Source organism: Dermochelys coriacea, chromosome 15 (genome assembly GCF_009764565.3).
Source record: "Dermochelys coriacea isolate rDerCor1 chromosome 15, rDerCor1.pri.v4, whole genome shotgun sequence".
NCBI classification, from domain to species: Eukaryota; Metazoa; Chordata; order Testudines; family Dermochelyidae; genus Dermochelys; species Dermochelys coriacea.
The window spans coordinates 6,300,835-6,326,495 of NC_050082.1; the positions used below are offsets into that span (position 1 = coordinate 6,300,835).

General features: G+C 49.7%; 1 protein-coding gene across 4 annotated transcripts in view; it reads right to left on the reverse strand.

The window, feature by feature from the left end:
- The window catches only part of RBM19 (RNA binding motif protein 19), a 114,522-nt gene extending 92,144 nt beyond the window's left edge, over nt 1-22,378 (reverse strand). The window contains exons 1-16 of one of the 4 annotated variants that reach the window (XM_043497809.1): nt 22,041-22,378; nt 20,731-20,913; nt 19,507-19,638; nt 19,228-19,266; nt 18,391-18,613; nt 13,980-14,266; nt 11,937-12,017; nt 11,496-11,574; nt 10,520-10,591; nt 8,703-8,903; nt 6,833-6,963; nt 6,187-6,308; nt 5,528-5,624; nt 3,509-3,619; nt 1,883-2,083; nt 1,214-1,331 (exon numbers count right to left, since the gene is read on the reverse strand). In XM_043497809.1, coding sequence (XP_043353744.1) covers nt 1,214-1,331; nt 1,883-2,083; nt 3,509-3,619; nt 5,528-5,624; nt 6,187-6,308; nt 6,833-6,963; nt 8,703-8,903; nt 10,520-10,591; nt 11,496-11,574; nt 11,937-12,017; nt 13,980-14,266; nt 18,391-18,613; nt 19,228-19,266; nt 19,507-19,638; nt 20,731-20,913; nt 22,041-22,076 — 2,113 coding nt within the window. In that variant the 5' untranslated portion in view covers nt 22,077-22,378. The remainder of the gene's footprint in view (nt 1-1,213; nt 1,332-1,882; nt 2,084-3,508; nt 3,620-5,527; nt 5,625-6,186; nt 6,309-6,832; nt 6,964-8,702; nt 8,904-10,519; nt 10,592-11,495; nt 11,575-11,936; nt 12,018-13,979; nt 14,267-18,390; nt 18,614-19,227; nt 19,267-19,506; nt 19,639-20,730; nt 20,914-22,040) is intronic. The other 3 variants (XM_043497811.1, XM_038373136.2, XM_043497812.1) reach the window with 3 other exon arrangements.
- Nucleotides 22,379-25,661: the final 3,283 nt, after the last annotated feature.

The following is a 25,661-nucleotide window of genomic DNA, read 5'->3' on the forward strand; positions in this document are numbered from 1 at the left end:
TCAGACCTCTCTCTAAGTCCTCACATCCAGGCTGCATCTAAATCTTGCCAATTCTTTGGGCATAACACCTCTACGATACAGCCCCTCTTATCCATGCGCACAGCTACAAAATTCTCATCATCACCTCGCGGCTCGATTCCTAGAGCATCCTTCTCTGGCCTTGACAAATCCCTGCTCATGGCCATTCAGAATCCAGCTGCAAAGGTCATTTCCCTAGCCCATCACTTTGACTGCGTCAGCCCTCTTTGCATCCTTCCACTGGCTCCCCCTTCTCCATTGCATCAAAGATAAGCCAATTGTATTCATTTTCAAGGCCCGTCATAGGATCTCATTTGCTGTTGAGCTGGCGACATTCAGCCCATGAGGCCATCCTCCACTGCCCATTTTTTAAATTTTCAACCCCCTCTGTGCTTTTTCCTGCATTATGCCATACGCTTGGAAGGCGCTGCCCATAAATATCGGCACACCTCCCTCATTACCCTCCTCCAGATCCCTCCTCTGTCAGGATGCCTACACGAAATATGGCAATGGTCAGTCTGTTGGTGTGCACAGATCTCTACCTCTCACGCTGCCCAGTACTGTCTCATCACTCACTTGTACTCCTTGGCACGTCAATAGCAATCTGTTGCCTCTTATGTTGTACTTCGATTGTAAGCTGCTTATGTCAGGAACCGTATTTTTGTTGTGCACTTCTGCAGCGCCTAGCACAATGGGGTCTTGGTCTATAACGAGGGCCCCTGGGTACTATGGTAATACAAATGAATAACACTGCCCCTGCATTTCTAAGCCACAATCATTCTCCCACACTGCTTAATATCTTCGCTCTATTCACGCCTCTGACCTCACACACGCTACCAATTGAACCCTGCTACCGCACCAAATTTTAACCCCATTTCCAACACCAGCACTGGCTTCCAAAAACCCAAAGGGAGAGAATGGCAACAACAAGCAAATGCACTGCTGTATTGCTTAGGTCTAGAGACACCTGCTTTCCCAGGTCAGCAGTCAAGTGCCCTGCAGAATGATGGGGGAAGAGAAGCTCTGCTCATCTCTAGACACACGATCCTCAAAGCAACTTCAAGAGGGGACTTCAAGTAAGGCAGAGGTTCTCATCCATTTAGGACACGCACAGCATGGCCACTGCTCTACAGGAAGAGCCAGGTCACACACACTATAGTAAATACCTCCTCCTCCTCCAAACAAAAATTCTTACCAGTTCCCAGCCTTGCTTCTCCTTCCTCTTCTGGAATCTCAGGCTGTTTCTTCTCAGGGGGTGGGCAGGAAAAGACGCCCATGGGAGCCCACTCGAGATACAGAGGGATGTGCTGAAACTGCAGGAGTGACAGATTCAAGAAATGGCTACAAGGCAGGGGAGAAGTGACTTTGGGGATGTGAGGGGGTGGGAGAGAACATACGTTCAAATCTCAGCTCTACCTTCTCAAGGAACATATTACAGGAGATGAGAGCTGTCTGGAAGTTAAAAGGCACAGCCGCATGCTCTCCCTGCAGGGCGTGTTCTCACTGGGGGTTCAGGAGTGTTCTCTAGGGCTGAGTTTGAACGACACCAAAGGACCAGGAAATAGCAACATGGGGGATTTTATTCTCCTAAAAATGCCCTGACCTTCTCCCCACTTCTAGAGATTGCTTCTTTCAGCCCCTCCACATTAAGCAAGAACTTGCACCCTTTTGAATTTGATTACTAATGATTACATCTGAGGTTTAAGATATTGATACCTTATCAAATTATTCCTACCTGGCTTCTCAAAGTGCCAACACTGGGACAGAGAAGAGGGTGGATTTGCATTAGCCTGCCTAGCCTGGGTCTCCTCTCCTGAAGTGAGAGTTCCACATTAGATGACCACGTTGCCATCCCCATGTTTACCTTGGAGTAGGCCAGCTTGGTGAAGGCTCGCTTGGCCTCCGTGGGCTCCAAGAATTCCACAATGGCTGTGATCCCTCCTTCCGGGAGCAGCACTCGCCCAAGGCTGCCATATGGGCCAAAGACCTCCTCCAGCTCCACCACTTTAGTGCCGGCAGGGAGATTCTTCACTAGGATCACAGTTTTACTCCGCTCTCCAGCAGCCTGAAAAGGTGGGGGGGGGAAGAAAAATACAGAGGAGGATTCTTATAAGGGGTCTGAGACTTTGGGGCCCTCCTGCTCCATTTTATATGCTTCCAGGATACACTGCAAACCCACAAAGAGCTGTGTAAAATTCCCTTCCTGCCATTTGAAATGCAGGCCCAATGGACAAACTCCATTCACTCACAGGACAGGCATCAGTTCCCAACATACAATACATCCACACCCACTGCTGTTCTCCTTTTACAGTTCAGCTAGCTTCGTATTGCTGTGTGCATTCAAACAGCTGCCATGTCCCACTCCAGGCTGGGCACATTTCTGTGGTGGGTGAATCTACTCCTGCACATTTAGGGTTCAATCCTGCAAGGTGCTGAGCAACCTCAGCAACTGACTTCAATGAGAGTTGAGGGGATCAGGATCAAACCCCCATCATTTGAAATACTTGGGTGGGGAGAAGATAATACATAACCGTAAATTGACTTATTTAACACTTACATGTGGATATTAAGGGCTGGGAGGGAAGGATGAGAACTATTAATGAGCTGTGATCATTCAGCTGGTCCTGCACCAGCCATCAGCCAGCAAACCCTATCCCCAGAGCTGTGCTGATGAGGTCTGTGCACAAGGATGGGTAGCATGCAAAGATGCCATGCAGGTTGTTCTAGCCTAGCACCGATTTCAGACATGGCTATTTTTTACTCTACTCAAAACTGCCCCCCCCCAAAAAAATCCATATTTGTGAAATGAAAAACCAGGGGAAAAAAATGGAGTAGGGACTTTGTAGTTCACATTTTTATATTCAAGCTTCTCAGAATCTCATTGAGATTGACCTGAGGCTTCTGATGGAGCTGCAGACCTCCCAGAGGAGATCACAAGCAGACTGAAAAGCCCTGAAGGGGGATTTCTAGAGACAGATGGCTGCAACTAAGTAGGAGGGTGAAAGGAGCCAGGTCAAATGTGTTCACCTTCCCTGGCAGCTGGAGAAGAAACATCCCAAATCCTAGTGCCACCGACTCCAAAGTTTAGGGTTTTTCTCTGCATCCAGCCATGGCACTGTAAGGACTAAGCACCAGGAACCAATGGGATGACAAGCGTGAAAAGAGCCTCAAGTTTTGTGTGTGTTGCGCACCACGTGATCAAGAAAGCTGAAAGGCCAATGTTCCCAATCCTCTTAGCACCCAGCTTGCCCACTAAGCCAGGAGCAGACTGCCATTTTACAGACCATTCTCTCTGCTGTTCACCGTTCAAGTATTTATAGATGAGTGACCCACCCTGACATAGAGAGCACCCCCACACCATCAGCCTGCATCACTCTCTCCTGAACACCCAATCCCCTGAATACCCAGACACTAAGGTGAGAAAAATTAAGCCATCTGCTGCTGCAGCAAGCAGGGTTTCTGCTGAGCCAGAGCTACTGAAGTGCCTCACTTGACTGAAGGAATCCAGGCTGACTCCATTGTCGATCAGGAACTGGCGGACATCCTGGACTAGCTGGGTTTCGCCCAGAGCTACCCTCACGGCCACACTGCCTTTGCCTTCCTGAAAATGAGAGAAACAGTGGTTAAATCTAAAAAGAGTGACAAAATCAGGAGCATAAACTATGCTGGTAATAACAGGCTTAAACCAGAGTAACACCCACATCACTCAGACTCTGGACCAACTGGAGGTTTGCATACAGACAGAGGATGAGATCTTGGCTCCATTGACTTCATTCAAACCAGAACGTCACCCTGAGGTTAGCTGATGACTCGTAGGCCATACCTAAGCTTTTAGGTCCAAATTCCTGCTGTTATGCAGATGTAAGTCCCATGGGAACTCCATCCCTTGTAACTGAGAGCACGATTCAGTCCTCAGCTAGTGAGAAGAATGGTGCTGAAGGGAGCAGTGAAGTGTTATGCAGGGCAGTTTTAGGACCACAGCTATTTCAGCTAGTGTCTACTTGGCCAGTTGTGTGTAGTTATGAACACACAACTGCAGTAATTGTGAAGCAAAATAGGCATAGACAATACAGCCTGGATTTTATGAACACCAGTGTTACGAATGACCAGTTGTAGGAACCATGTTTTCCCCACAAGGGGGACAAAAAACAAAAACAAAACAAAAAAATGATCACACAACAAAAGTGACGTTAATGAAGAACAAGTTGACATCCCCTCACATTCTGATGCCTTCAATGCACTGAAAATTGCTTTGCAGTGCTTTGAAGAACAAGTGATGCAGTGTGCCACAGCACAACTTATGCACTGTACAAAGTGTAACTTTGAGATCTTCAGTTTTATGAACTCCTCAACCCCCAATTAGTTCAAACAGAGATTCTACTATACTTGTGCACTTAAATTATCTGAATATCTGCCCTTTGATCTCTTGTTAGGCTTCAGAGTTAACACATGAATATAGTGACCTGAGCAAGGCACACCTTCAAATCTGTGCCATGCTGCCTAAACCAACATTACATCAATCACACCCAACAGGCTTTCTTCACACAAGAGCTAGGAGCTACTTGTGTATTAAATAAAAGCAGTCAGATTCTCCAGAATGCAAGTCACGTGGTTTGGACAATGTGCATACAGGGATCAGACCCAGCCCAGCCACTGGGTGCTTGGTACCACTGGTCCATAGTAATGAGATGGATACCTCACACGCACATCACTTCTGATCTCAGTGGGCTATAATGCAGCTCTTCCGAGGTGAAAGGCTGGCACATGTGAATACTGCTCCAATTATGCAGGCAGAGCCAGGAATGATTTTTGTGAAACATACTTGCTCCTTTTAAAGCCTGAGACACCCACTGTAAAACTCATTAACTCTTCCCCAATATGTCCTCATTTAGCCTAGAGATGAGGGTAGAAACCACATGCCACCTGCTTGAGAGAGGGGGCTCCTGCTTCCTGAACCGGAGTCTGATCCATCTGGCCCAAGTTTGCCTGTTACCCATGTTCACCACTGGGACCCGCCTGGCGCCCTGCTGCAGCCTCCCGCTTATCACTCACAGCAGGATTTTCAAAAGCACCAAGCATCCCCCTAACTTGGCTTCCCATCGACCTCAATGAAAACTCCCATTGGCTTCAATGGGAGCAGCGTTAGGCCAATGCTGAGCGCTACTGAAACCCCTGTGCCAGAGAACGGGAAGGAACATAGGGAACTGCTAAGTAAAAAGAGCTGCCTTGGATGACCCAGGTGCCTGGATATACCTTGTATTTCATTTAGCACTCTGCAAGTGACCTCCCATTCAGATGAACTCCCAGATACCGCCCACATCTAGTTGTTAGTGCCGAGTTAAGAGCCATTCCATGCACACATGTACTAAGGGAAACTTAGTTCATGGTACCAAGAAGCATGCTAAGAGCCTTCTAAGAAAGACACCCAAAGGAGCAGCCTTTAAGCTGCAGGCCCACACGCTTCCATCCACAGACTGAAAGGATGCTCCCCAGCTAGAATCCAACTTACGTGATCAAGCACTTGGCTCTTGGTGGCATTATACTTCTGTGCGATTGCATCCGCCACAGCATTCGTGCCCATGAACAGTGCATTCCAGTTGTGAGAGCTAGAGGGGGAAGAAGAGAAAATAAAATAAGAGGACTAAATCGTAAGATGGTTCACACCTTCCAACTGGCATCTGCCTCAGAGGGACACAGAAAAGATACACTCAGCAGGCCAACAAGGATCACAAACTGAATGGGAGGAAGAGGAGGATGGAGGAGCAAGTGGGTTGCAAGTAGTGGGAGAGAAAATGGAAAGGCTGCATTTCAGTGGAATAGGACATTCTTCACTCTTAAACAGTTACAGAGCATTGGCTGGGCTCTGTTTAGCCTGCCACTGCTGGAATTAGGACACTGGATTAGAAGGACTGATCTGGTAAGGCAACTTGGATGAGCCAAAAAAAGATCCCTGTTCTTTGGATGAGCCGAGGACAGAAAGAGAGAAGATGCCAGGACATTAGAGAGTCAAGGAAGGGGCAACATAACAGTAATTTGACTGGCCCTGTTCCTTAATACACCCCCTAGAGAAGCTGCACACATTTCAAGTCTAGTCCAAAGGGGAATTCTGAAGTTAGTGCCATATTAAAACAAAAGGCTCCTGCTGTGTGACAATGCCTCCCTCTGTACCTGGCACTGTTTGCTTTGTCCTTGGACTCTTTCTGCTTCTTGTAGGAAGAGGATCCTTCAGCATCTAGGTTCTCCCCTTCTTCCTTCTTTATGGTGGAGGGTAACACATGCAGCATCCTGCCCTAGGAGACAGAGAGTATAGGACCTAGTGCCTCTGAATCCACATTCACAAAAGAAAGAGTCTCGCTGCCTCAAGGTAAGATGAACTACCGTCAATGCAGCACTGCCATGCAACTTCCTCCCACAATGGCCTTTCAACCTGACCTGGGAGAACCTCCCCTTCCTTCTCCTCTGCTGCTCCAGGCTGGCACCAATGCAACTCACCAGAGCAGCCCAACAGGGAGTTTGAAAGATCAACGAACTCCAAACACTTTCCCTGTGGTGATCTCTGCACAGCACTGTGCTAACAGCAGCCTGGAGTTTTCTGAACCCACTGGCCCACACAAACTGGTGCTGCTACACCGCTGGCCTAGCCCTTCCCACCTTAACGGCACTCTATTCCTCAATGCACTGAGGACATCAGGAATCCCAATTAGCAGTGCACAGTGGGACCACCATAAGCATTTGACCTTCTGGCAATAATCCCTATGATCGAACATCTCCTCCCCCTCAACCTAACCATACAGGCAAGTTAGAGTCACTATACCTGAAACACCTGCCCATCCACTTCTGCGAAGGCCTTCACTGCATGCTCAGGGATCATGTAGGTGATGAAGGCAAATCCCTTGGGTTTCTTGGTCAGACTGTCTATGGGGAAATGGATCTCTGACAGGGGACCTGCAAAAGGCAAAACCTTTCCATGAGATATACCCCCTTCTCAGGCACTGCAGAGCAGGGTTCTGAGCTGGTGTCTTCTGTAAGAGCCCAGCTGATGGAATGAAGCCATGAGCATTGGGTCAGCTTAGCATGTGCAAGGAGAGAATCTGGGTCTGCTCAAGGGTTGTCCGCATGGATACGGAAACCTTTATATACCAAGTCGGTACAGTAATACCAACCCTAATACCAACTTCCCCCACATCCTACTCCTGAGGGTATTCAGTGCCAAAAATTAAAAATTCTGCACACAGTATTTTAAAATTCTGCAAATTTTATTTGTCAAATAAATGTGGAGGCTCCAGCATGGCATTAGGGAACACAGGCCACCAGCTGCACAGAGGTGGGAGATCACTGTACATCTCCACCCCACTCTCCCAGGACACGGACTCAGCGGTGAGGCTGCACCCAACCGACATAGTGCAAGGACCGGGCCTGCCCCAGAAACACCCCAGGGCCCTGCCCCTCCTTGCGAGGTGCACCAGGCAGGCAGGAAGGCAGGATCCAAGTGTGGGCAGGCAGGCTCAGCAAGGCAGGATCCAAGTGTGGAGGGACTTAGTGGGGGGGGGGGGGGAATCCAGGTGTGGGTTGAGATGGTTCTGTGTGGGGCAATCTGGGTACAGGCGGCTCAGTGGGGGATCCAAGTGCGGGGGTGGGAGGGGACCTGGATACACAGGGTTTGGGTTTTTTTGGTTGCAATGGTAACGGGACTCTGCTGGAGGGTCCAGGTGAAGGTGTTTGGGGGGGTGCTCTAGGCTCGGCAGGGAGGTCTAGGTGTGGGGGGCTCAGTGGGGTGCAGATCCAGGTGCAACTGGTTGGGGCTCGATGGGGTAGGAGTGTGGGTGCAGTGGGAGTGGGGCTCATGGGGGGGTGAGGCTCAGCAGGAGGGTCTGGGTATGAAGGGGTCTGCATGCATAGGGGTTGGGCGGATGCAGCTCCCTGTACAGGGATCCTCCCCCCTGCAGCTGAGGAGTGATGGGTGCAGGAAGGGGTTAGGGTGGGGGGGAAGAGTTTGCAGAGCTTCCTGCAACCAGGGGAGAAATCTGGGGGTGGGTCTGACCCAGCCCCGGATGCCACGCAGGGGAAGAGGAAGTCCGTCTGGACTAGCAGCTGAGCCCAGCACAGGGTAGGAGCCACCAGCCAGGTCTTCCCCAGTACCGCTTCCTGCCCCACAGCGATTTACCTCTCTGTCAGCTGCCTGGGCACTCAAAACATATGGCTGGAAAAAGTCGCATGACAGCTCTTGTGGCTTCCCTTTGTTTCCCCTTCAGAAAGTCATTTTTCTGCAGGGAAACAAGCCAGCCAGATCTATCCGGGGCCAGAAGGGGAGGCAGTTCACCACCCAATCTTTTCTCTTCCAGTGGCATACTGGGGCTCCATAAATCCTACTCAGCCCTGAGCTAGGAGAAGTCCTGGAGGTGGAAGGGAATTCAGCCGAGCTGGCCTCCTCTATAGCTAGCCTCCATACAGAGATTGCAAACCAGGAGGTCATACATGACCATGAGTTTTGAAATGGGTTCCAGTTGTAAAGATTTAGTTTTAAAATGGTGCCCATCCCTTAGTATCTGGACATCTGCAGGCTAAGAAAGTGCCACAGCCTTCTCCTTCCCTGGTATCCAAATGAGCATTTAGAACCAGGCAAGATGATTAACCCTCAGATTTCTGGGGGGAAGCAGGAAGCTGATTGGAGCTCCATTCCCTACCATATTTGGAAAATATTTGCTCCAAGTCCTCCTCAGTGCTAGTGTAAGGGAGATTCCTGACAAAGAGCCTTCCTGACTCAGAGAGGTCCTCCTCTTCCTCATCATCCTTCTTCCTCCTTTGCCAGGGCTGGTCTTCACCTCTCCGGGTGAGCTTCATCTTCAGCCCACTCTCCTCTCGGAACACCTCAATGTAGCGCCCACCTGCCACACACAACACAGAGGGGAACCTTACATCTCAGGCACTTCCAAAGGCCTCAGCCAGACCTGAGCCTAGATAATTAAAATATACAGTCATCTCTAAAGATACTGTGCCAAATTTACTGCCGATGTAAGTTGGCAAAACTCCACTGACCTCCTGGGGAATACCACCCCCCAGACACCCATGAATGCAGCCCATCCCATCTCTGTGAGAAGAATGTTAATGATGTTTTGGGGAAAGTATGGTGCTCATCAAAATGAGAGAAAACACCACTGACTAGACACCTCACAGAGTCAGGGCAGCGCATTCCAATTCTCACGACCCCTCTCTATTCCAGTCCTATTGCTTCCACAGAATAACGGTTTTGCAATATAGGACCGGCTTTCATTGAGGACTGGGATAAGAGTAGGTTTTGAACACAGGGCTCCAGCACTAACCCACTGTGCCATCCCAGCCAGGTTTAAATCATAGTTTTTAGGTTTAAGACAAATGGAAAGACCAAGACACTTCTCCCAGCTGCATAATGAAGCTTTGGCCTAACACCAGAAGCTACAAAAGTGCTGCTTGTTAACAAGTCAGTTCTACTGTAGCTGCTTCTACGGTATCCATCTCAGTGTCATTTTGTATAAGACAGACAGAATTCCTCATTTCTTGCCCACTGCTTCTGATCATAGAACACTGAAGTTTTTGAAGATACCAGAGAAGTGACTTTGAGAGCAAGCTTTGCGGCATTCGGCCTGTACAGCAGAGATCCCAAGATTGGGACTGCTCCCCAAAAGGTTTCTTGCAGGAGGGTTAGTGCAGGTGAAAGGTGCTACATTGATGGGTCAGAACTCGCCATACAACCAGAGATACAGATACAGCATAGGCTGCCGCACAGCAAGCTTCATTCACATTGCCATGGTGGGACTTTTGGGGCAGGAACGGGAAGACTACCCAAGACTCCGCCAATCCCTTGACCTCTCTGCTCAGACTCCCAGCTGAGAGGGTGGGTTTTGTGATGTGGCTACTGGACTGAAATCCACCAACTTGGTTCACAGAGGCCAGCCAGTCAGCAGAGGATCATAGAATCACAGAATGACAGCTTTCAGCCAGTACCAACCTGGGCCAGAGTCCAACAGCTAATTTATGACACGCCCTGCTCTCTCAACCCCATACTACTTGGTTAGATTGTGACAGTTTAGCATTTGGTTCTTTAATGAATTTGAGTAACAGAGTCAGGGTTCAGAGTAGCAGCTGTGTTAGTCTGTATCTGCAAAAAAGAACAGGAATACTTGTGGCACCTTAGAGACTAACAAATTTATTTGAGCATAAGCTTTCGTGGGCTACAGCCCACTTCATCGGATGCATAGAATGGAAGCTTATGCTCAAATAAATCTGTTAGTCTCTAAGGTGCCACAAGTACTCCTTTTCTTTTTTGCAGAGTCAGGGTTGTAGATCATGCTGCTCTTTGCTTTTGGCCCGCGAGCATGATCAACATCATTTCCTGCCAGAGCAAAATCAAGAGACAGACCAGAATCCACTTGACACTTTAGCAGCAAACAGGGCTTACAGCAGAGTATCACAACACCTACAGATCCATCAGGATCGGTAACGAGGACCTACAAGCTGCCCTTACCCATGTATTCCTTGTTTTGTTTCAAGGCTTTCTGTACTTCTTCCTCGCCGTTGAAATCAACGAAGACGTAACCTGGAAGGAAATCAGGTTCAACTGAGCATCACAAGGGTTATACGGATGCGTGTATGTATACACACTGGCACTAACTAGCCAGTTAAGCACAACCTAATGATGCCAGCTTTTTCTGTATTAGATCTCCATAAACACGTGTTTATCTCCCATTACAAATTGACTCTGGGCTGAAAACAACTATCAGATTTCAGGCAGGAAGGGGTCTTTCATTAAAGAGAAATGATTATTTAAGATGACTTTTGTTCTTGCTTGTGTGCACGTAAATGGTCTTAAACTGATTGGGCAGCTACACCCCATGCGTTCCATACACTTTAACATACCTCGAACTAATGACGGGATAGAAGATGCACCCCCCTAAGGTTATGAAAAGAAAACAATGCACAGTGGAAATATACTACCAGCCCTGGACTCATTTTGGGTCCCTTCTGGTCCATGCACCATCACCAATAACCATGACCCAACTCAGTTCCAAGTGTGGTTAAGAGCTGAACCTTAAGGTAAGGAATCTCTAACTGGAATTTGGTTAACAGTTCTACAGAAGATGCATATCTATAGAAGATGCAGAACAGAAGCCATCTCCCATTTGGCTCTGCAGAGCTTAGAGTTGTAGAAAGCAATAAATCCCACTGGTCAGCAAAGCAAGTCAAAGTGGCTCATTGCACACAGGGAACAGAGCTGTAGAGCAAGGGTCATCATTTTTACAATGTCACTCCTCATAACTCCATTCTAAGGTAAGGCGATTGGAGCAAGTCAAAGGAACTTGATGTATGAGAAATGGGGCAATTCATAGTAATTTGGAATCACAGGTACAGGAGACAGCAAAGGCCGGCACAGGAAAGAGCATTCCTAACTACATCTCTGCTATCTCCTGCACCCACAATGCACAAACCCCTGCAGTCAGTACCTGTCTTATTCCCATGTACGTTTCTTGCGATCCTGATCGCCACTGGCTTCAAGGGCAAGAGGAATTCTCGAACGTTTTGCTACAAATAGAAAAGAGGAAAACAAGAATTTTAGCAAGTCAGGTTGATTTCGGAGGCCTACTTTTGTAAATGTTATGAATGCTGAGTAGACACTATAAAAACCTTTCATAAACACAATCAGGGACAGACAGAGTCCAAGGGACCCTCTACAGTATGAACATACCAAGCCACATTCCATTCTCATAACTAACCCATTAGTCTGCAGATACCTAGAAGCCCCTGCAGAATACATGCCGGTTTAAGTTGCTGGCTGCTGAATGCTAGACCTTGGGAATCCAAGGACCATAGTTCTCTTCCCTGTTACAAGCACGATTTAAGCCCTAAACGAGGAAGCAGTAAGGCTGCGATGGCAGGGCACATACCTCAGTGACATTGAAAGGGGCACCACGCAGTTTCACTGTATACGGCGTGGTAGCTGCATTAGGGTTGGCCCGATTCTTCAGCTGGACACAGGAAAAAGTGAGAAACAACATTTGAAAAGTCATCCTTGGCAAGAGGTTTAACCTGGAACAGTTTCCAGACCAACAGACAACCGTGGCCGGCAGCACAGTGTAAAGATGGGAGAGTTAGAGGCCTGATGCCACAGAGCTAGTCTTACCAGCAAGCAGGAGGCTGGGGAAAGGACTGAGAAACAGAGGACTCCCTCCCTTCCCTCACATACAGAGTCAGGAGACTTGGATAGGGCAGAAACAGAGAGGGGCAGCGCTTCGGCCCTTCCAACAGCCGGAGGTGGGGTAGAGGGTTCAGTTAGGTACTGAGATACTATAGTGATGGGCACACATGGGATATGAAAGACAAACACCCCTTCTACCCCTGGACAGCAATCAGTGAATCCCAGAAGCTTGGAGATGGGAGGGCTGGGATTCACATAAATGGGTTACCCCTGGATCTACACCTCATCTTTTATATCAGCTTCGGACAAGTAAATGTGGCTAGCTGGCAGGCCAGTAGGTTATTCAAGCCCTGCCTTAGAGAGCCTCAAGGTTTCAGCCCTCCAGTGGGTCTAACAAATCCCACATATATACAGCATCTGCCCTAGTTTGGCCTGCAGCTCTCAGTTACTCCATGAGGTTCCTGCCTTATTTAAGGTCAAAGGGCTGAGCCTGCATGCATATAACAAGTTCCCAGTTTCTGTCTGTTCCTTTCTCAGGTACTTAGAGACTGAGCCCCCACAGTGAGGGAAAGTCACAGGTGCCACAGTGTTCATAAAACAGCTGGTGATTCCACGGGGCCAACCTGAGACATCTTAAAGGGCTCCAAATTTCGGAAGGCACCAAACACCCATCCTCTAAAATTCAGGCCTCTTCAAGGTCTGTCAAAATATCTAGTCATTTTTCAAAGTTTTGATGAACATGTCTAGTCAGTTACAGTGCAACCTGGGTGAGACAGTAAAATACAGGATCAATCAGTACTAAGGGCAGTAATCCTGTACATATTCGCATTTAGTAGTACAATGCCGTGAGCATCCTGTGACTAACAAGGCATACTAGACAAGGGCAACCAGTAAGATGGCTCCAACTACATCCACAAAGACTTCAGAGTATCTGACCCAGCCTAATGCGCGTCTAAGGATGTAACAGTAAGGGAACGTACCATTACATTCCCTTCAATGGTCAAATAATATAATCTGCTTTCACATTTCTCCATGTGGTGTCCCACAACTTGACCACCAGGGGACTGATTTTGAGACAGCACTATGGAAAACTGCCCCTTTGAAACAAAACGCTAAACGGGGAGACATACAAAACAAAAGCCTAGGTATTTATATGGCCCCCACCATTGTACTATCAGAGCACCTCATAATACCCCCGTGAGGTAGGCAACTATTATCCCCATTGTACAGCAGAGGAACTGAGCCAGACCCACTAAGTGACTTGCCCAAGTTTACACAAGAAGTCGGTGGCACAGAAGGGAACTGAACCCAAAACACAAACAGTCCATGCGCGGTACTATATCCGGGTTTGCCTAAAATCAGGCGCAGGCCCAAAACTTCAAGTCTGTGTCTGCTACATCTTGAATGGCTGCAACTCTGGTGCTTGCCTTCATGAGATTTCTCAAATGAACAGGGACCTTGCTCACCTCTCCCTGTGATGTCCCCATTCATGCCTGTGTTTCCTGGCAGCATCCCATGCAGAGAAGGCACGTGAACCCATGTCTCCCAAGTCCCTAGTCACCGGGCCATCCTCCCTCTCTTACAAATACATCTATTTAGAATAGATACAGTGATTATTCATTGCAAACCCAGTGTTATGGGAGGGACAGGAGGACACAGACCGTTAGATTTGGAAATCTCTCCCCGTTGGAATGGAGATGGACTGCAGCTGCCAAGTTCAAATCCAGAGCCAAGCTGCAGGGGAGCTGGCACCCAGGGTTACAATTCAGGCCCATCTCTAATTAGGTTATACCTCTAATTTTGCTCCTCTCATCTTCTTCCTCTCCACCACTGTCCCCTGCCCTTTGCTCTGTCCTGCCAGCTCTGCACCTTTTTGCACCTGGGAACCGATAGTTTCCAAGCTGCTGGGCTTCTCCTCATCCTCGCTTCCCCCTTCTCGCTGCTCACTGTCTAGCTGGTCCTCCTCACTCTCCTCCTCGGATGAGGAAGACGAGGAATCTTTCATCACTTTAGATTTCAGGTAGTCCATATCAGAGAGCTCTGGCCTGGCAGCTGCCTTTTCTCTGGGGCTCTTCTTTACTGCCAGAGAGGAGAGAAATGAGCATTAGATATTTCACATGCACACACACATCCCTTTTCCCCAGCAAGGCAAATGGCCCATAGCAGCACGAGCCCCCACATTCCTTTTGCTCAGCTGGGCTACTGCAAGAGCAGACACCCTGTACACACAAGAGGTACCAGAGGATGGCTCAGGTTTTCCATCCCAGTACCAAACCCCTTTCCTCTTCTCAGGTCAGATGATCAAATCCAGCCACAGCAGGTAAGGATGAGAGGCTGTTACTATCTGATGGGCTGTTGGGTGATACGGACAGTCTGGTGATTCCCAGCAGAGAGGGGTCCCATCACAAAAATCACCACTGCAATTGGCATTACACTGTCTCAGCAGATGGGACTAAAGAGGCTATGGATCTGAATGTCTCCCTCCTACCACTGAGGGTTTTCCATACAAAGTCACTGTTGGGGAGAATCCTGCTCTGCTAACGTTCATCCTACAGGGCTCAACAGAAGGTTTTGGCTTTTCAGGCTGTCGGCCTTTCTCTGGCAGTAAAAACACTCTGCTGTTTAAAAAGTTGGATCAGCAATTCACAAGGACAGGGAAACACACACTACGCTGGAGACCCACACTCTGCATGATATTGGGTTCTTCATTACTAGTTATCCATATCACAACTGCACCCAAGGCACTGACATGCTAGGCATTATACAGGCATAAGACAGGCCCTGCTCCAGAAAACTTCATCTTAGCTTAGGACAAGGTGTGACAGGTGAACAAAGGTGGAATTGGATGGCAGGGAAGGAGCCACGATAACAGTAATACAAGTGTGGTTTTGCATGGACTAGCCATGAGCACAACTTATAGAGGAGCTGACTTTAGGGTTTGGTTTACAAATGGAGACCAATAGGCAAATGAGTATGAGACTCTCAGCTGAAATCTGAAGCACGGTACACAGCCAGGATATATGTGCATTTGTTCATTGATTCACTGGAGACTTACATTTCTCCAGTTTCCCCATCTGTAAAATGGGACTAACAATATAAGCCTCCTTTGTAAAGCGCTTTGAGATCTACTGATGAAAAGCGCTAGGTAAGAGCTAGGGGTTGTTATTCTTGTCCTCACTGGATATTTAAAACGTTAACCACTTCTGAGTTTGCCAAGATTCAAAGAGAAATCTTTAAAAAATAGAAGGGACACAGGTATTTGTAAAATGTGCATAAGAACGGCCAGACTGATCCATCTAGCCAAGTATCCTGTCTTCCAACAGTGGCCAGTGCCAGATGCTTCAGAGGGAACAGAACTGAGAAATCCATCCCCTGTTGTCCAGTTCTGGCCGTCAGAGGCTTAGAGACCCCCATGGAATGGGACTGCATGCCTGACCATCCTGGCTAATAGCCATCGATAGTCCTATCCTCCAAGAGCTTATCTACTGTATATACTCGTTCATTAGCCCATTCGTTTATAAGCCAACCCAAGATGGATAGGTAAAAATAGTAAAAACTGTATGACCCTTTCATAAGCCGACCCTATATTTCAGGAGTTGGCAAACTTTGGCTCCCAGCCCATCAGTGTAAGCCTCTGGCGGGTCGAGAGGTTTTGTTTACCTGAAGCGTTCACAGGCACGGAGCCCCTCAGATCTCTGTGGCCATGGTTCGCCGTTCCCAGCCAATGGGAGCAGCGAACCACGGCCACAGGGAACTGAGAGCTCCATGCCTGCAGACACTCCAGGTAAACAAAACAACAATGTATTAGATATTCAATTCAATTATTTCATAGAGTTTAAAATCATCAAATTTTGGTGTAGACCTGTTTATAAGCCGACCCCCGCTATTTGATGCGTCACTTTTCTAGCAAAAATATTCGACTTATGAACAAGTATATACGGTAATTCTTTTTTTAACCCAATTCTATTTTTGGCCTTCACAACATCCCCAGTAACAAGTTTCACAGGTTGACTGTGTGTTGTGTGAAGAAGTATTTCCTTGTTTGTTTTGAACCCACTGCCTATTAATATCAGTGGGTGATCCCCGGTTCTTGTGTTATGTGAAGAGGTAAATAACTCTTCCTTATTCACTTTCACCACTTCATTTATGTCTGTAAAGACTCTACCCTATTCCTCCTTAGCTGTCTCTTTTCTAAGATGAACAGTCCCAGTCTTTTTACTCTCGCCTCATATGGAAGCTGTTCCACACCCCCAAATAATTTTTGTTGCCCTTCTCTGTACTTTTTTCCAATTCTAATATATCTTTTTTTGAGTTGGGATGATCAGAATTGCAAACAGTATTCAAGGTGTGAACATATCACGGCTTTATATAGTGGCATTAAGAAAAAAAGACAGAAAATATCAATCTTTTTCCTAACGGTTCCTAACATTCTGTTAGCCTTTTTGACTCCACGATCTCTTTCTTGAGTGTTAACAGCTAATTTAGGACTCATCATTTTATGTGTATAGTTGGGATTATATTTTACAATGTGCATTATTTTGCATTTATCAACACCTAATTTCATTTGACATTTTCTTGTCCAATTACCCAGTTTTGTGAAGTCACTTTGTAACTGTTTTCAGTCAGCTTTAGCCTTAGCAAAATTTGTAGACAATACAAAATTACTCAAAATAGTTATCTGCTTATCCTTTTTTTCCAGATCTATGAATATGCTGAACAGCACTGGTCCCAATACAGATCCTTGGGGAACCCCGCTACTTACCTCTCTCCACCGTGAACACTGAGCATTTATTCCTACACTTTGTTTCCTATCTTTTAACCAGTTACTGATCCATGAGAGGACCTTCCCTCTTATCCTAGGACTGCTTATTTTCCTTAAGAGCCTTTGGTGAGAGACCTTGTCAAAGGCTTTCTGAAAGCCCAAGCTCACTGGATTACCCTTGTCCATGTAAAAATAAAAGGAGTACTTGTGGCACCTTAGAGACTAGCAAATTTATTTGAGCATAAGCTTTCATGAGCTACAGCTCACTTCATCGGATGCATTTGGTGGAAAAAAAAAAAAAAAAAAAAACTTGTCCATGTGTTTGTTGACATCCTCAAAGAATTCTAATAGATTGGTGAGGCATGATTTCCCTGTACAAAAGCTGTGTTGACTCTTCCCCAACACAGTGTGTTCATCTATGCGTCTGATCATTCTGTTCTTTACTATAGTTTCAACCAATTTGCCCGGTACTAAAGTTAGGTTTACCAGCCTATAATTGCCATGATTGCTTCTGGCGCTTTTTTAAAAATAGGTATCACATTAGATATCCTCCAGTCCTCTGGCAGAGACTGATTTAAGTGATAGGTTACATACCACAGTTAGTAGTTCTGCAATTTCATATTTGAGTTTCTTCAGAACTCTGGTGACTAATTACTGTTTAATTTATATGTTTGTTCCAAACCCTCTCTACTGACACCTCAATCGGTGACAGTTACTTAAACATGTCCCCTAAAAAGAGTTCAGTTCAGTCAATTATTTGATTTCCAGTAGCACCTAGAGGCTCGGACCAAAATTCCAGCCATATTGTGTTAGGTACTGTATGCAAGCACAATCCGTGACCCAAAGAGCTCACAATTTAAATAGACAACATGGGCAAAGGGGAGGGGAAAATGAGCCACAGGGAAGTGACTTGTCTCAGGACACCCTGAAGGTCACTGGCAGGGCCAGAGATGGAAACTTACACCTTCCAGCTCAGTGCCTTATCCAAACTTTCTGAAAAGCCTTTGGGCCTGAGATAAAGTAGGAGAAATGTCACTCCTTCAGAAAGAATGTTAGGGAGAACATAGCAAGAGGGTTAATTAATGGGTTGAGAACAGAGTGGCTGCAGAATCCCAGATGGACGGGGAATAGGAGAGATTCACTTGGGCAGACAAACCAGGGAGTCTGCAATTCAGATTGTTCAGGCTCCCTGGAAAGGGACTGAGAGTCTCAGCCTTTGTTACCCACACTGAAACCATAGTTACAGCACAGTTTGTATCTCCTCTTTTGGGATATAGGGCTTGATCCTGTGAGGTGCTGAGCTACTGCAATTCCCACCACTTCCAATGGGATATGAGGGCACAAAGCATTTTCCAGGAGCTGCTCAGCACACTGCAGGATCAGGCCCCACATCAGTACACCACTGAAGAGAAGGATGAACAGAGCAGAGGGAGAAATTTACTTTTGGTGCCTGTGGTTTCTTGCTCCTCGGGGCATTTGCCCCTGCCCTCCTCCTCTTCGCTGAGCTCCTCTGACTCATCCGAATCGAAGTTCAGATAGTCATCCGCCGGCTTTGATTTCCCTGTCTTGGGCTCCTCCGCCAACGTGTCATTAGCCCAAGTGGCCACTTGCGTTCGTTTTTGATGAACCATCAAAAATTCTCTGAATGCCTCATCTCCTTCCAGCTGTTGGAAAAAACCACACACATGAACAGTGAAGACAGACACAGGAGCAAGTAGCCAAGTTTAGATCAGGGCCACTGTGTAATTCCTCGCAGGTAAGATCTCAAGGGAGGGCGTCTGCTTTTCGCCTGCCAGGGCTGATTTCCCTTCCATGAGATGTGGACAATTATGCTCCATTCATGAATTTACATTCAGTATTATAGGATACGACATAGTTAAACCATCTGTCTCACCTGAATCAACAACTCTGGAAGAAGCACTCCTTCCTAATTAAAATGCTACTAATTAAACACAAGTGCAGACAGTAACTCTGAGGCAGCAAGTGAAATTCTAAATGATATAAAGTATTTTGCCCTTCTATGAAGCACCTTTAACCCGAGGATGTCAAAGCACTTTAAGCACGCAACAGAGACAACTACAAAGTTCACTATTTTACAGATGAGGAAACGGAGACACAGAAAGGTCAAGTGACTTGCTCAAATTGGGAATAGAACCCAGAAGTCTTGGCTCCGAGAACAGGATTGATGCAGAGAGTACTCAGCAATTTCTACCCCATACTTTCTATATCAAACCCTTCTCAAATGGATAATTCTCACATACCGCTCTTCTCAACTCACCTCTTTTAAGTTTCCTGTTGTATTTTTCTTCTTTTTACCCTGAAAGAAGAAAATATACATGGTTCAGAAAGGCCTGTCTAAGATATAGCCATGAACCCCATTATACAGATTGGGAAAAAGGCAGAAAGTGCTCACTAAGATCACAAGCAAATGGTAAACCAGGAATAGGACACAGGAGCCTCGAATTCCAGACCGCTGCTGCAGCCACCAGAGTGCACTTCCCCAGACAAAGTTACGGATGTACATGTCGCATACCTGAGGAAAGCGAGTATGACTTACTTTCTTTGTCTCTGTGGGAGCTGGACTTGTTTTGGGCTTATCGGTGGGTTTCTCTGGTGCAGAAGGTTTCTGGGAGTATTTGCTCCAAGCTCTGGGTTTCGATGGGTCACCGAATGATTTACAGAACTCTACCTGAAAAGAGAAGCCAACAAGGAGCCCCTTTATAACAAGTCCTACGTTTTATTGTTTCAGTTGCATTTAAAGCAGAAAGACTTAGAAACTACCATGCTAAGGGCCCATTCAGAACCATCTGTTTATGGCTCTTCAGTGGAGGGAAGCCTGTAATTATATCAATCATTTCTGGACATACGCAAACAAGCTGTTCTGTTCTCCACTGTCATCCAGTGCATTGTCTCCGTAGAACACGAGAAAATGTAAATTTCTTAAATAACTTTAAGAAGCATGTACGCAACTTCAGCCTAGAGATCTGAGACTTTAAATCAGCCTAGCACTGGAGCAGCACTGCTGGAGCAAAGGATAGAGCAGACTAACAACCAAATTCGATTTGTATTGCACACCTGAATCTGACTGCTCCTCTTACCATCAACCAGTCCAAAACTAAGAAGATTTTCACCTGCCTTCCTCTGCTTGAAGATCAAATGCTGCAGATCATGCCCTACCTCTGCAGTGGCTCCCTTAGCAGAGGAACTGGTACGGTCCCACTGAGTGCAGGGAAATAGGATGCTGGGGGAATGCCATATTGATCGCGTTGCAGCACCCACACGGCAGATCCTCCTGTTCCCAACCCCTGTATGGAGCCTGAGAACACATTCCAGTCAATGGGCCCAAGTAGCCAACAGCTCCACAGCTGCTCTGCGGCTCGCGGGGACAGAGGAAGGGGAGGATTTTATCTCCCACATATTTGCCCAGCACATGGCCTGCTTATTCAGGCTGGACACTGGGCAAAGGACTCTTTCCTTAGTGTGTAGCTTCCACAGTACTCCTAGCCCTTGCCAGTGGGGGAGCAAGAGACTAGGGATCAAAGTTGGCTTCATGAACAGCAACAGGGATAATTACTAACACAAGTCACTGGGATGCCTGATAATCACCCCACAAACAAGGCTCCACCACTGAAGTATATATAGCCGGTTGGGTTTAGTGAATCTCCCCTCCTCCTCTGCACACACACAAACACAATTAGTTCATCCTAAAGAGTAAAATAATATCAAGGGGCAAACTTCTCCCAGAGAGAGAAACAAACATTTCATTTTAAGGACAACTCACCGTTATTCTGGCCATATCTATGAAACTCTTGTTGAAATGGTTCATTGCCATTTTGGCTTCATCTTCGGACTTAAAGCCAATAAATCCAAACTTGCGGAACTTGCCATCCTTGGTGAATTTCAAGCTGCAATCAGTCAGCGTGCCAAAGGCTGCAAACAGCTTCCGAAAGCGATCCTCCTTCATCTGTAAAAAGAGGATAGGCATCAGGGAGGCAAATTATTTATAGCACATCAAAAGGGTGGAAGGTGGTTTATAGACAAGTCTTTGCACTGAAAAGCTCACAGTTGAAGTACACTAGGACTTCATCTTTATGATGCCTCAGAAACACAATGTTTAGGGCACCACTGCTGTAGCCCTTATCACCCTAATACTGAAGCACAGGTTATGTTGATAACAGTCAAATTCCCTCTCAGTTTGCAAGCCAGTCCTGTTCTCTCTATATCTGTCTGTCAGACTGCAAGATCTTCAGAGCAGGGGCTCTGTATTTGGTGCCTTGTAAAGCACAAGTACGTCACTGATTCAGAACAAACAGCAACCCTTACATGACTTCCATAACTCAGTCTAAGAAGTAAGCTCCCCCTTGCCCAGGGTTAGGCTCCTAGCATAATGGTCAGTGAGAGTGAGACCCTTCATAACGAAAAAGCAGAGCAATCCCCAACTTGTGCCCCCTAGTCCTGCAACGTAGGGGTACCCCCTAGCTTTTGTCCCTCCAGCCCTACTCCCAAAGAACTCACCTTAAACCTGGCCCCAAACCCTCCTTGCCCTTCTCCAATATGGGATATCCCCCCCACACTGATCTCTCTCCCCTCCCCCAAGGCTATAGCCCACATGCTGCACCACATGGGACCCCTCCGACTGTATCCTTCCCTCCTCCTCCTTGCCAAGTGCACCCCCCAGTTTACCTCTACTTCCCTCCGAACCCTAACCATCCCGCCCCATGTTGAGCCCTTCCCTCGCCTCATCTCCGCTCCCCAGGGCTACATCCTACCCTCCTCTGCACATAGGGCCACCACGCGAGGCTATACTCACCCCTTCCCTCCAATTCACCTCCTCCTTGGACTATAGCCATCCTTCCTCCTCCCCCCCCATCCCTCCTCCCAGATTTACCTTTGCCCCCGAAGAGGCGACTCCCCCCCCCCGGGCTATGCCCACCTACCCCCAAGAGGGGACTTCCCACCAGACCTGTGCCCATTCCCCCGCCTGCCCCCCAAATGGGGACCCCCCCCCAGGGCTATACCCATCCCCCCGCTTGCCCCTCAAGCGGGGACCCCCCCAGGCGGATCACCCCCATTCCCCCGCCCCGGGCTCACCCCGCTCGGCAGGTTCTTCACGATGAGACGCGACATGGTGGGGAGGGGCCCGGGGCCCGCCTGTTCCCCGCTCAGAGACGGAGCCCCCCCCTCCGCGCTCAGCGCCGCTCACGCCGCCCGCTGGCCGCCGCCATCTTGCCCGCCGCGAGTCACGTGATCGCCCCGACGGCAGCACGGCACGCACGGGCGGCGGCGGCGGCGGGGGGGGGGGGGCCAAAGGACCGAGAAACCTTGCGGGAGGGGGCGGGGCTCGTTCCCCCCCCCTCCGGGTAGCTAACGCGCCTGCGCGAAGCGGGGAGCGGCTCCCCCTGTGGGCGCAGGGCCGCGGTGCGGTCAGCAGGGGGCGCTGGCCGACACGGCAGGTGGCCGCCCTGAGCGGCGGGGCGGGGCCGGGGCCGGGGCGGGGGCGGGGCTGCCCCTTGGGTCCGCCTCGCTGCAGGGTCCTTCCCCCCGAAGCGCCCCTCGCAGGCCGGGGAGGGAAACGCAGCACAGACGCGTCTCCTCTTCCCCATCGGCCTGTCCCGCTTCCTCCCACTCATGGCCCCGCCCCGCCGTTGGTTCTCGTCTGCCAAGGACCGAGGAGCTCTCGCCTAAGCCCAGTTGCTGGGCGCATCGGGGCCGTGGCTGAGCTGGGAGGGCTGCGCCGTGCCGGAGGCCGGACCCGGTGCTCGCATGGTCCCTAGGGGCCTCGCTCTGTGTGAAACCCCGTGTTTGGGGGGGCCCGAGTCACGCCCCCCCCCCCGCTCGGCGGCGGCAGCCCGGTTCCGGGCCGGAGGGGAGCGTGAGCCCGTGGCCCAGGCGGGGCGCTGGGAGTCAGAGCTGGTTTCTCCTCCTCGTTTCTGGGACCTCGGGCAAGGCGCTTGCGGAGCTGTGCCTCGGTTTCCCCGGCTGTTCGCTGGGGGTAACCATGCTTGGTCACCTGTGTGGTGCGCTTGGAGATCCTCCAAAGGTCCGTACGTCCCCCTGCGACGTATGGAGTTGCAGTGTCGGCGGCCGCATCGCCGACCCAGCCCGGGTTTCAGAGCAGCGGCCGTGCTGGTCTGTATCCGCAAAAGAAGAGCAGGGGGACTTGTGGCACCTTAGAGACGAGCACATGTGTTTGAGCAGAAGCTTTCGTGAGCTACCGCTCGCCTCCTCGGATGCATGTGGCGGACAATACAGAGGGCAGCTGGATACACGCACGCAGAGAAGGTGAAACAAGGGGTGTTATCACGAAGAGTGACCCCCACCGCAGAGTGGCCATTGGCCGGGAGTCCCAGCAGAGGGGCGAAGAAACAAATGAGCCTGAAGCCTGAATTGGCTTATCACTCCTGCGAATCCAGGGCAGGTTTGAGGCGCTTCCCCGGGGCGGCATCCGTAGCTGCTCTGCCTGCAAGCAGAGAACTTCAGTGTGCCCGGCTACCAGCATGAAACGCCCCCCTCCCAGGAGCCCGTGGACCGGCTCTCCCCACCCCAACGCACAGGGCCCCGGTGGGGGCCAAAGGGAGGCCCCCCCCCCGGCTTATTCCACACGTGCTCGCCTGCAAGGCCTTGCCCTGTCCACAGCCAAGTCCCTCATAAAACACAGAGGTAGCTCCTCAGCTGGTGTAAATCGGCATAACTCCCCTGACTGCCAAGCTACCTCTACCCAGCCTGACCGCTGGCTTGTGCCTGGTTGCTGGTCCCCTTCCCCGGACTTCTGCCTCCGGCCTTGGCTTGGGAGCTCTCAGGCGCGGCCCGCCTGTCCTGCAACGTCGGGAAAGCGCCGAGCTCATTGCGGGCACTCCCGTAAATTGAAGGGCTTCGGAACGAGGACGCGCGGCTTAGCTGCTGGCAGGGGGAGGCCCCGCCGACAAGCATGGTTAATTCTGCCCGACCTAGGACGCTTCCCTCTCCAGCTCTTCACGTCTCTCCCCTCATCCCGTTCACAGCCGGACCAGAACCCGCGCTGGCCTCCAGTTTCTGAGCTGGATGCTGCTGGGCCATGGGACTGGTACCAAATGAGAAGGCGGCTGTAAAGGGGAGAAATATCCTGTACCTCCGCTCTCAGCTTTCCTGGCTCTGTGGCCTTATCACCGCTCCAGCCATACTACCTGAAACAGTGTGTGCCCTTGGACAGCAGGCTCTCGGGAGACTATTAAGCAGAGGGTCCTTTATGCCCATGCGTGGCTTGGGTTACATACGGCTAGGCTGAGCAGCCATAATCCCCTAGCGCTCACGATAATGGCTCACAGCGGCATCCTGGCTTGTGCAAAGCAAGGGCCGGACGTCCAGAGAGAATGAGCCTCTGGCAGCGAGAGGAGGCTGCAGTGGGATGGGATGGAATCAGAGATGAGTGAGTCAAACCATGGAGACAATCAGGGCGAGGAAGATTCGCGTTCTCGACTGCTGCAGGAGTGTTGTTCTGTCCTGCTACTTCCTGCTGTCGTCCCCCCCCCCCTGCACTCGGCAGCCAGAGCATGGCCTGCATGTCTGTCATTCTCCCTCTGCCCACTCTCTTTTGCCTCATGGCAGCTAGTAGCGAGGGGTTCAATTCCCAGCTCTGCCACAGATGTGGGGGCCTGCTAATGGCCTACGGCAGCTCAGAGAGGATGGTGGGTGTGGGCCGGGAGGTTGTTGGTTGGTCACTCATGGGGGGCTGTAAAGAGCCCTGCCTGGCAAGCAGAGTAAGGTATCAGCTCACCTCATGGGGAGGGGTCTGGCTTTTTTCAATCCATAGCCTACGTGCAGGGGCTGTGCTGCTAGGGATTGGGCTTGCATGGCTAGATGGATGAGCTCTTTCCCTCCAAGGGGCCTGAGAACAGCTGCTGGTTGCACAGAGAAGCTGCTGGAGCGGGCTGGGCTCCGCCCTGCTGGCAGCTGGGAATGCCTGAGGTGGCCGGAGAAGAAGACAGAGCTGTGGGTGGATGACTGCGGGGGCAGAGAGCGGTGGGGCTGGAGGGGAATAGGAAGCCTTGCGTGAGGTTAGATGTAGCTTCTCTTTGGGAGGGGGGCAGGAGGAAGGACCCAACTGTCTTTTGAACGCTGCAGTTCAAACATCACCAGTGCACCTGATTCAGCAGGTCCTGCTGTGGCCCGTCTGTGTTCCCAGCTGTCCCAGCAGTGGGACATACAAATGCTGCTGCCCTCCCGGGTGTAACGCAGGGGCCCGTCTGCCTCCCTCTTTCCACACAGGCAGGACATCAGAGTCCTGTCTCCATTTCCAATGCAGCCCCAGCTAAGGGCATGAATAAATTCACAGCCATCAGTTCCTTCTCTGCAGAGCGGGGTGGTCAGCAAATAGTGGACTCAGGACTGAGACACCTGCTTGGAGATCAGCGGATTGCTTGGAACAGGTGGACACTGGGCTGTAAATGAGCCTGTAGCTCCAGGTGCAGAGAGGCATGGCTGCTGTGCATGTGAGCAGAGCTGTCCCTTGGGTACGGCGAATTGGGGCAACCGCCCTGGGCCCCGCATTTTGGGGGACCCCAAGCTTCCATAAAATCATGAGGAGGCAAACAAGGAGGTGAGTGGCAGGCAGGCAGGCGGGCAATGAGGAGCCCCCCCTACCAGAACCTCCCCCTCCCTCTCAGCGCCTCCTGCCTGCCACAGATCAGATGTTTCGCAGTGTCGGGGAGTGGGCTGAGGGCGCAGTGCACTTGG